A 12,156-nucleotide genomic window follows, 5' to 3' on the forward strand; every position below is an offset into this window, starting at 1 on the left:
TTAGCAAACTGAAAGATAAGAGGCTCTTATTTTGTATTCTAGCTTGTCAATACCAGTAATTTGAATTTCTAATTTGTCGAAACTATAGACTTAGTATTTTGACTTCATAAACATCTAATTTGAACCAGTGCTGCATTCAAAATACCACGTGACACACAAAAATCGATGTTTAGCTGTGTTTTTTTATATTTACTTTTAAATTAAGAAATTGAGTAAGGTTTAATACTAAAATTTGAATTATAATCTACAGTTTGATACCAAACGTATTTACATAAATTCATGAAATAGCAGTTCAATAAAATTTTGAATGCGAGTCAACAAACATGATGATATGGCCTTTCACACATGAATCATCTGGAAAGGGATATACATATTCCTGTGACTAGAAAAATAATCACACCCAATGACAGCAAAACCTTATCTGTAGCTTTTAAAGAGATATATAATTTAACACAAACACTTTCACAAATAAGAACATTGTTTAAACAAACTATACAAAATTATCAGCTCTATCTTTACTTTCAAGGCCTTCAAAACTTCCAACTGAATATTATTAGTCAATGTTTCAAAAGCTGTATTTCATTAGTAAATGATCAAATCACATGATGTAACATCATAAAAGGGAAGCAAAACCAAGGCCTATACAAAAACTAAGCAGAAAAAGACAAGAAAAATGCTTGAAATCAAGAAGTGAATAATATATTCTCAAAGATATTTCTTAGAAGCTATTCCTTAGGAATGTCAGAAAAAATCAACAGGTGTATTGTTTACAGACAAAACACCTTGGACCTGTAACGAAATAAAAATTTGAACATTGACATTTTCTTTGTCTGAAAATGTATTTCAAACAGATACCATCACACAAAAAATAGCTTGATTCCTCATGCTTCTGCCTATGAGAATTGGATGCCACTAGCCATGAGCTAACTCTCACCTGTTTAATATGAATTGTGCTAGTGCATAATGATATTATAATAGCTCTCAATCAATAAGAGAGCAACACAACCTCCTTGTGTAGTAGCTCTCCAAGTACTCACACTCAAAATAACTTCTTAGATGAGGCAAGAAGAAAATGCACCAGAAGTGGGGAGGATAAGTGGAAGGTAAGTATTTATAAGAAATAGATTCCCAAGTAAGAAAAATGTTAACTTCCAAAATGATACCTCACCACAGAATAGCTAGAATACACATTGAAATGTTGGAGGGGATGGTGCAAACATTAAACCATGATAAGTTCCTTTCAGAAAGTGCCAAAAGAGAAAGCCCATTGAGTATGATACCTGATGGCAGGGCTTCTATAGGGGCATACCCATGGAAAACTGCATCTTGTCCTGAACAGGATGTACTTTATCCCCAAATATTGCAGGGATGGGCAGGATTTTTGCATGACCAACCATGCACCCACACACAAGAGGTCAGTGATCCAAGAACTGTGGTGTTGTTAGTGTAAGATCAAATCATACAGTGTTGTGTCTGACCACAACTCAACAGACAAAGACAGGAGTGAAAAACCCATTCTGCTGAAGGAGAATGTCACTCGAGCTTTTTGAGAGGTGACCTGCACCACACAGAGGATGCCACCAATGCTCTACTTCCCACCATATTGTGTTGTACACAATCAGTGAAGAACTCTCCAAGGTGCACCACTCAAGTGGCTAGGAATTAAGTGACAAAGGTCTCCCATGCTTCTGGAGACAGTGCAACACCAAGAAACCCTATTTTTAAAAGCCAACAAGTATGAGTCAAAGAAGTAGGCAATTACTTCTCTGGTTCCAGCTTTTTCCATGATAGTCCATGGAAGGTATGGTTTGAATTGAGCAAATGTTTAATTCTAATACCAAGAGGATACACCTCTAGTGGACTTGCAGAATACCCCAACTCAACAGTTGGCACTGGTAGAACCAGGACAGTTGAGCATTTTCTGTTACCCCTGGCTTGATGCAGATTTTGGGAAATAAGCATACACCGAAAGGCAACACCAGCCACCTGGCAAGATCCACTAAGAGGGTGTTGAACATTTACTCAGGATACACCTTATGTATCCACAGGCTCTCTTTAGTGTGGAGCATTTGTTTGTTAGCTGCACTTCCAAAGATGTTGAAGTCACTGGATATAATATCAATATCACAGTCTTGCAAACAATGACAAAGAACTACTAATGAAAAAGACAATTTACTTACCCTACCCAAAGATGGCGCATAGACTGAAGAATGGTGACTGGAGGGAGTCCAAATTCTGTAGGAGACAAAAGCCAGATGGTGATGATAATGAGACAAACATATGCAGCTTTGTCCACATGCCAGCCTGAAGTACCTTATTCAGAAATCAGCAAAAATAAAATGAAACAGAATGAGATAGATGATGAATCAGATAAAAAAAATGAAAAAGCTGGCTAGAATCAATATCCAAGGAAAAATACACCAACTAGAGGAGTTGACAGATCCATCCAAGTAACAATAGAGGGCAAGATGTCCCTGGTCCCTAGGTGAAGAGGGGTCCCAAAGCAGAGACAGATGACAATGGTAACCACTGGTGAAAAGGAGAAGGAAGTATGTTTTCAAAAATGGTTGGAATAAAATATCAAATACATGAAATTAATGGCTCGAATGGAGCATGTTTGAGACATATGATACTGCACTAAAGTCCCAGTCAGCCATGGGAGTAGGAGAATGGGGTGGGGGTGGGTTGAAGAGGGAAGAAGCAGAACAAAGTGGAGAGGACAGGGGAATACCTAATGGTAAAAGGAAAGAAGAAATATAGGTGATAAAGTCACCCAATACCCAGCAATGATGGAAATCTATAATCCATGGCCAAAAAATATATCAAAAAGGCCAAAAGGTGGGGCCAAGGTAGGACGGTTCAGGGAAAGAGTGGTATATAGACCAATGTCAAAATACTTGCTATTGATAGGCAGACAAAGTTGAAGATGATAGGAATTGAATAATAAGTAGACTGCATTATCAGAGTCCGGCTGTGTGGGTGGTGGATCTGACAATTCCCACACATGAAGATGAAGGGATGACACTCCTGGATGCAAGAGAGACATGTGAAATTTGAACAATAGAGAAAGGGAATGAGGCACAAAAAAGAGGAGCCTGGATGCCAATTAAGGAAGCGGAGAAATCCAGGGTCGTGCAGGCCACAGAGGCATTACTAATAGAACTCTATAAGGAGTGTTACATATCAAAGTGAGGGCACACATGAGAAGACAAAGAAGAAGAAGAGGATAGGCATACAGAAAAAGTTGAGATTTGTCCTGGCTTAAAGCATCCACTGCCAGAGTTGAAGAATGATAAATTGGGCCAGAAGAGTGGAAGTTTGGTGTTGAGAGGAATGTTGAAGGTGCCGATGAGAAGCATGCCCAACTGAGAGCAAATCTAATGAATAACTTGATGGAGTAGACCTCTCTGTGAGTAGAATCTAGTCCAGCCAAGAGAGATATAGTCTGCCAGTAAGATCAGGATCCCCAGCACATAAGCTATGAGATATACCCAATGGGAATGAACCCAAAACAGCATGTCTAATGCACAGAATTGTCAGAGTGGATCATGACCAAATGCTCCACAAGAAGACAGAGAAAATGGGTACATGCCTGATAGATTGTGTGAAGTTCAAGAATGTTGATGTAGAGTGAACTCTCCTCCAGAGCCCACATGTCCAAAGTCATGTTGACATTCAGAGACACATCTCAGCCCAATCTGATCAGGGGCTGCAAGGAGAAGAAAGGGAAGGCTCACAGTCATGGACAATAGGTCGTAAGAAAGGTTTCAATGGTCCCACAATGTTGACTAAAGGAGGTGTGTGTGGTGGGGGGGGGGGGCCTAAAGGAATGAGTAGTTTGGGAAAACAGTCACCAAAAGCAAAAAACCTCATGCACAGGATGTAAATGAAAAATGGAAATCTTAGTGACAAGACTTTTCTTTGCTCATAGGCTAAGTAGTGAAGGATAAGCACTACTGAAGTGAGAGTTCAGGAACACATCCAGAAGTACCAAATGTTGGGTAGGCATGAGAAAAAGACTTTTAATGCTTGACTAGCCAGCCAAGCAAGGCAGCCTCTTGCAGAAGAATTTAGGTATGAGAGAAGGAGTCCTCCTGAAATGGAGTGAAGAGAAGCCAATTGTCCAAGTAATAATAGAACCTTAGCCCAAATCCATGAACATAACAGTCAAGTACCCCAATCACTCACCCAAAGACATAAGAAGCAGATGTAATGCCAAAATGAAGAGGATGGAACTGAAAGACTCAATTCTGAGAATAATATCCGAGAGTAGAGATAAATATTATCTCGATAGCCAAGAGATCTGAGACCACAGCCTCAAGATGTTGAAGATAGACAGGATTGGAGGGAGAAAGAAAGGAAAGGAAGATGAGAAGTGGAGAAATAGATCATGGGTGAGAACCTAAAGAACCCATCTGTTGGCAAAAATGAAGGCTCTCACTGGGCCAGACCTGACAGGATAGTCACAAAAAATATGAGCAATGACTGAGGATGGGAAACTGGAATGGGAAAGGAAGATATGGATTGAGCAGGCCTAGAAGTTGAAAAGTGAGATTGAAAAAGGCAAGAAACCAAAATAGACAATGAGAACCAATGCCACACTGCCTTGGCCCAGCTCTCCAATGAGTCATAAACACCCCCAAAGACCTCCAGGCAAAGAAAAGGAGCCAAACAAAAACCATCCAGAAAAAGGCAGGCAAACCTTAGTTAGAAGAGCATCCTGGCCCAAGAAGTCCTAATAGCAGAGAAACCATGAAAGGAAGGATACAGCAGAAGTAGTATGGCTAAAGTAGTAAAAAGAAGGGAACAAACCTCACCAGAAGACCCTTCCAGAGCACAGTGAGGTGCCTCAGAAATATAGTGAAGGGATGATAGGTAATGTAGAAGGGTAGTAAGAAAGAGATGAAGACATGAAAACTAGGCACTACAAATTGAAATAGAGATTCCAATGATTAGGAATCAAGGAATTCAAATGGCTGTGAGCTAGAACAAAAGAGTCAAGAAGGTGTGTAGGGTTAGGCATGTGAATACAGGTGCACAGTTTCTTAAGGAACAAGTCTGCAAGGACCTTAATATCAGGCAGAGGGAACACAAAGTAATCTTGAGAATGGTTTTTGTGTACTAAAAAATGGGAGAAATCAAATTACAAAGAGGAAACAGAAAAAACATACCAGAAAAATCCCGTACAAAAAAAAAAAAGAGATTAATAGAGTGAGGATTTTCATTCACAGGTAAATCCGTACCTTGAGCAAACCCTAATGGAGAAAACAGCCTGTCAGAATTGTCATCCTGGTAATGTTCAAACTGAGGAGAAAAAATGTCAGCCAAATGGGCATGAGGAAGAGGTCCAGAGTGCTTGAGACAACCCACAACTCATTAAATAATTGCCTCCATGAGTCCGAGGTCCCGTGTGAGTTACATCATTTCCATCACAAGATAAAATAAACAAAACTAGTTAAATGCAAGTCTCATAGAATTGATTAATAATATTAAAAACACCTTCATTCAAAACAATGCCAAAGAAAAGAATGAAGTTATTTTGAGTGCAAGTGCTAAGGGGGAGCTACTGAGCAATGAGGTTATGTCATTCTCCTAATGGTGGAGGGCTATGTCACACAATGATGTCATCATGTGCTAGTGCAGTTCACATTAAACACATGCTTTTTTTTTTTTTAGGTGGGAGTTAGATAAAGTCTAGTGGCATGCAAATATCATAGGCAGATGCACAAGGGATCAAGCTATTCCGTGTGAGGAGGTGAGGTATCGTCTTGTTAAGATATTAAATAAATATTAATTAACAAAATACTAATTCTGAAATACTTTTGAGATTAATTGTATGAACAATGCTGGAATTAACATATAAAACTGACAAAAATTTATAGCTAAAAAAACAAAATCTGTCAAAAGCAGCGGGGAAAAATATTAAAAGCCAGAGGAAACCCTGTTTTCAGGTACAATAATTTACGATTAGTTTATTTTTCAATCCTAAACTGTTGTACATTAAAATGTATATACTCTTTTTACACAACTGAACTTATCTTGATGAAAATAAACATTACTTTCTAATATTGATTATAAATCAGAAAAATAAATATAACAGCAACTAGTGAGATTACTATTTAACACAAATTATATATGCTTGACTCTTGGGTTAGGGTTAACAATTTCATGAGAACACACCAGAAGTAATCAAGCATGAGGACACATTAGGTACATCTTCACTGTACAAAAGAACAGACACAGCACATGCTATTTCACTTGTTAGAAATAGAAGAAAATAAGATTATCATGGGTATAAACTGTTAATCATTATTTTGTACACAATAAAATTACGTGCAAAATATCAATTTCTCACATATATCCTTATTATATACTTAACTACACATTATGCCAAAAACAATTATTTGTTTGAGGTAACTATGCCAGGATAAATTAGAATAGGTAAGTAGAATTTTTTTTGAAATAAACATTACTATATTGCATTGTAGCATACCGTTGTCAAAGTACAGAACGTTTTTCTTGCATTCTATCAAATCAAGAATTGTTTGTTTGTTTTTTAGTTTTATATCTGTTCTTTTAGCAAATATGAATTGTTCTTGCCACTTCCTACATCACATTCACTTACAATAAAGCCTATAGGCTATATGCTGAATTCCTGGTTTCTCATACACAATTCCCTAAACAGACTTTCAATTAAAATACTAGAGTTGAGTGTTTTTTAAAATTTTCTAATTGATTAATCAGTAGGCTCGTAAATTGATTAGTACATGCACACCCCTTACCAACACGTCTGTACAAGCACATAAAGAAAATTGCTTGTCTGTTATCTTTACAACTTATTCAGATAGTATTTTTTGTGGAATTTTTTTCATATGAACATAATACTTGGCCAATGAATCACTAATGCCAGCTAAACATTTAATCTGCTATCAATAAAATGATGGTGACATATAACTTTCACTATCATCATTCACCAATGAGGTTAATAATGTTACGATTTAAAACAAATCACGACTATACATTATTTGAATAACTTGCATATAAAAATAATACTCAATAAAGATTTCAATAATCATAATATCTTACACTCACCTACAATACTTGTCATGTTGCCAAAATGTAAACTTAAAACTTATTTGGTAACCACCATCAAAAAAACTAATTTTTACAAACATTACAACTCAGTAAAACTATAGTATATCTATTGAAAAACAAAAACACAATTTTAAACAAAAAACCAGACATCAACAAGATACCTTTATTAAATCTCCAGTCATGTGACTTTGTTTCATATTGTATATATATCTTCCAGTGTCTAGGTAAACTACTTGTATCTGATAATAACAAAACCTTCTCCAAACAGTGTATATTTGTTAATATGTTAAACTAGTAATAAAGTTTTCTTTTTTACCCATTCAACCCATCTAGAATGTGTAAGCTTACCTTATCCCAAATTATCTGACCTCTTCTCATTGAAGAAAATTTCTCTAGCTTTCAAACACACAAATACTTTCACAGTTCACAAATGAAAGCAACTGAAATGGTAAAACTATAAAAAAATTAAACCTATATATTTATTCTATTATTATGTGATAGTCTAATTCTTGCTCTGTCCACATTATCCAATCATATAAAAGCTTTCTTTATAGCTGTTTTTCATTAGTAAATTATCAAACCACTTGATGTGGTACCATAACTTCAATACAAAAGATTTCAAAGAAGGTCCAAGGCCTGTACAATTTACAGTCAAAACTACCTGCAGCTGTGTGGAATTGAAAATATGAATTTTATTCTTCATGAATTACACTAAATAAATGTTAGAAAATGACAAAATATTAATTTAAAATATTTTCTGGTTAAAATTATTGAAATATATCTACAATTATCATATAAAATGGATCTTATTTAGATCACAAAAATTTTATCAATTTGCAAAAAATAACAAAAGTATGAAGAAACTGTCTTCAGGCACAATGATTTAGAATTAAGTCACTTTTTTAACCCTAAACTTTGTGTAAGAAAATGTTTCATACAGACAAGGCAACTGCATTGTTTAAAATTTAGAAACAATAAAATATTTATTCACTTATCAGTAACCTTTTGCAACACTACTATGTATGCTGTACACTTTTTTCAGACTTGTTATTCCAGACAATTCAGTACTGTTTTACATGTTTATAAACATGTTCACGACAATGTTGAGGCATCAATTGTCATATCTGCTGTTACAAAAATAATACATAAACAAAATAACACATAGAAAAACAACACTTATAGCTTATAGAAACTAAGAAACATAACATAAATTATAAAAAAGTAAAAACATAACTTAAATATATTGTCCTCACTTAAGAAAATAACAATTAAATATCAGTCTACTAAAATTTGTAATGACTAGTTCTCACCAAAAGTCAACAGTGAACAATATTAAATATTGCAGCTAATTAAAGTTAACATGTTAACATTCAATGGACCAAATGAAGCTCAGCTAGCATTCAAAATATAACCTGCACTACTAACCAACCTTTCTGTAAGTGTCTTTGAATTGCCAAATATTTACTACTAAGTTTTGGGTACAAATGGGCATTAGCTGCCTAGAATCTCAATGGGTTGCCTTGTAGATGTAGAAGGTGATTGGCCATAAACTCATTTACTTGCTCTTCAGTAGTCCTTTCAAAAGACTGCTGTATTGTGAACATATTCTTATTTTTGTAAATAGACTCAGCATCTTTAAACTAGCAGTGGTCTTTTCCTTTGTTGGTTGTTCTTAAACTTAGTGGGCAATGAAACTACATAAGAGTATCCCTTCCCCAATGGACTGATTTAGCTCATTTCCTATGAACAACTGAGTATTTGGTGTCAACAGTCGAATAACTTCATCCTTTATCATATTACACACTTTACATTCTCATATTCATTCAAGAATGGCATATCTTTAAGTTTGGCATCCAGAATACATGATTTCATCAGAATGACAACAGAAAACTTAAGTTTTCAAGATCCTCAATCAATGCTTTTTTAACCTGTGCTATCACTCCTTCAGCTAGTTCTTGGAGGATTTTTAACTGATGCAGTGTAAGTACTAAACTTAACACAGTGGCAAGTTCTAAAAAAGCAAAACTTAAACAAACTCTTCCACATTACTCATTTCTAATTCTGGCATTAACTCCAGTTTATCCAAGTCCATTAGTTATACACATGGGTTGTTGTTGCTCTACAATTCACAAGCATATCACCTTGACAGTTGTGGTCTGATGGCCAGTTATTTTTCAAACAGATCAAAGTCATCATAACCCTGCCAATCACCCAGGTTGTTGCACTTGAAGGAGCTGTCATACAACTGCAGATGCTTTGTGTAGCTGGTCCTAATGCAAATTGAATGACAGTGATTAAATAGTCTTTATTTGACACTTAAGTAGACAGAGTTAGTGGTAGGTGCTGCCAGCCAATTGCATTCCCTTTGATTAATTGTATTTTGTAAATATTAATAAATACAATTAATTAAAGGGATTACTGGAATAATCTAAAACTGTCATAATCGGTATTTTCATGACATTATTCAATTAATGATATGATAAAAAACTAACCTAAGTTAATCACTTATAAACAGCAATTAATCAGTTTTGATTCACTCAAATAATCAATTAAATAAAATTAATGTTTCCAATTATTATTATTTTGTATTATTCTAACTTCAAGTCTCATGTGAAAATAATTGATAAGTTGAAAGTAATTGATTGATAAGCCCAATGATTAATTGGGTAGTGTTTTTAATGATAAATACTTTCAGAAACTGTTACTTTAAACAAGGTACTAATACAATTCCACAAATAAACTGAACAAGCATGCTGTTAAAAAAAAAAGTTTAAATTCTGCATCTTGACTTGGAAAAGCAAAATCATCAAATAGGAACAACAATATTTAGAAGCAACATATAATTCATTTAAAAATAATAGGAGAAAAAATCAACCATCTGTCAAAGCATTTTAATATAAATTTACTATATAAATTACATACTTATAAAACATTAAATAAATTTGGCACATACATGGAATTAGTAATGGCAAATTTATTTGAAAATAAAATCAATATATGAAACAAAAGTTGAAGAGCCTGAGAATTTACAAATTCCTAAACTAAAAAAGGAAATATTTAGAAAATTATTTTTATCAAGCACTGAAACAATATAATAACATTCAAAATAAAACAATAACACTGCTATAATGTTATTACAGAGTAAATATTATATAGGAATTAAAATACTATATTCTTTATATATTTCTGTATAATTATTAATATATTTATAAAATATTTATTATAATTACTTTAACTTCCTAAAGCAGACCTGATCCACTTGAGTAAATCTTGTGGATCGTAATCAGTATTGTAAAAGTTTTCTAACTTTTTTCAATAAAAAATGTTTTGATTCAAAATTTAAAAAGTTCAATAAGATGTTACTAACAATTTTAAGTTAGTTCTGTGGACATGTTCATTATAAAACTTGCTCAATCGATTGCTTAAACATATGGTTCTGAAAGGTACAAGACTAAGTTTATAGGATCAATTGAGTTACTAAAAATTTTTTTCTTGGTCTTTCATTATTCTATGTGATGTAAGGCACAATACTGAAGAAAATGTCTTTTTTTTACCTTAATAAAATGACTGATACTTGCAAATTTTAAAGCATAATTAATTTATTGATTTTGTTATTATTCATTAAAAATGAATAATATATCTTAAGTGTATAATTTATACAATGGTTGAAAGATTGGCATGATTCAGTTAGTAAAGAATACTGTTTCACAAGCACTTGTATCATGATTGGAGTTGAAGATTTCACATGTGCCAGGGCCTGTCACAATTTCCACCAGGACACAAGTCCAATAAAGTTAGAGATGTGGTGTTAGATATGTAACACAATGTAGCAAAAGTAAATTTATAGCTTAACACTAAAGAAAAACTATAATCTATAGGATAAAGACCTCCGATTTCCTTGTAATATATTCTAAAAATAACAGGATGAAAGGACACAAGCTTAAGATTTGGAAAATACAGGCTAAGCTCTTGTTAAAAGTTTTATTTTCCTAAAAGAGTGACTGACTTATGGAATGTGGTACCACTGGTAATAGTGGAGGTCAGCACATTAAAATGAGTATCAGGGAGAATTGAAGATTTCTTGAAAAATAAAAGGAAGACAACTGTCATGCAGTTAAGTATGCTGTACTTACAGACAAAATATAACTTTATTGAAAACTATTTAGTGGGGAATACGATTAAAAGAACAGCATGCTAGTAATTTTAGTTTGCATCACTATGGTGTAGTATAAATTATTTTTTCTGCCCCCCCAATGTTAAAATTTTTCCAATTATGCGTAGAAATTGCATCAACACGAACACTGATAGTTTTCCCAACGGGTAAGATTATCTTCTGAATGCCATTATCTTAAAAACCAGACACCTTAGAAACAGTGTGGTTGTTCTTAAATTGTTTACATTTACTCTTGAGGGTAAGTATTCTTACCAATAAGTACAGGAATAGCTGTGAGATTTTGAAAACTGTGGAAGAATTTTGGGCCTTGGGGAAAGGGGAAAAGAGCAAAAATTGAAAAGTAAATGGGGAAGTAAGAAAAAAAAACATAATCTTCTTGGTCATAATTTTAAAACAAAATAGTCTAGTATATTTGCATATAAAATTTTGAAAATCTAACACAGTATTATAAATTCAGAATATTTTAAAAAAGAACCTTGATTATTCCATTCAGGAAGTAAAGAATCATGGTAGTAACATAATAAATATATTTGAAGATGAGTATCTTAAATACAAAGAGGAAAATTTACTGTAATTACATGGTTTTATGGGTCTTCTCAGAATCATTCAATACAACACCACAATAACTTAAATATGGATGTGAACAGAAATATTTTTACTATATGTGTCATGTGGAGGCATTTGAGGAAGCTATTTAATACAAAATTTATGACCACTTAATAAAGGTTAAAAAAATGAAACAACACACACACACACACACACACACACATATATATATATATATATATTAGACTAAAATAAATAGAACAGTCTGTAACTAGAACTAAAACAATAACACCACTCGACAACCAAGTAACAAAAAACGAAAAAAAAAACGTAAATTTAAG

General features: G+C 33.7%; 1 protein-coding gene across 13 annotated transcripts in view; it reads right to left on the minus strand.

Annotated features, from left to right (window-relative positions):
• LOC106461099 (acetyl-CoA acetyltransferase, mitochondrial-like) overlaps nucleotides 1-12,156 on the minus strand; it is a 152,632-nt gene that overhangs the window by 135,336 nt on the left and 5,140 nt on the right. Inside the window, exon 2 of one of the 13 annotated variants that reach the window (XM_022387979.1) lies at nucleotides 7,444-7,535. The exons of 8 other annotated variants lie outside the window; for them this stretch is intronic. In XM_022387979.1, the coding sequence (XP_022243687.1) occupies nucleotides 7,444-7,473 (30 nt within the window). In that variant the 5' untranslated portion in view covers nucleotides 7,474-7,535. Of the gene's footprint in view, nucleotides 1-5,243; nucleotides 5,405-7,443; nucleotides 8,264-9,236; nucleotides 9,366-12,156 lie in introns of those variants that run through there. 4 more of the 13 variants (XM_022387975.1, XM_013920890.2, XM_022387972.1 and 1 more) reach the window with 4 other exon arrangements.

Source organism: Limulus polyphemus, unplaced genomic scaffold, assembly GCF_000517525.1.
Source record: "Limulus polyphemus unplaced genomic scaffold, Limulus_polyphemus-2.1.2 Scaffold897, whole genome shotgun sequence".
In the NCBI taxonomy this organism is placed as follows: domain Eukaryota; kingdom Metazoa; phylum Arthropoda; class Merostomata; order Xiphosura; family Limulidae; genus Limulus; species Limulus polyphemus.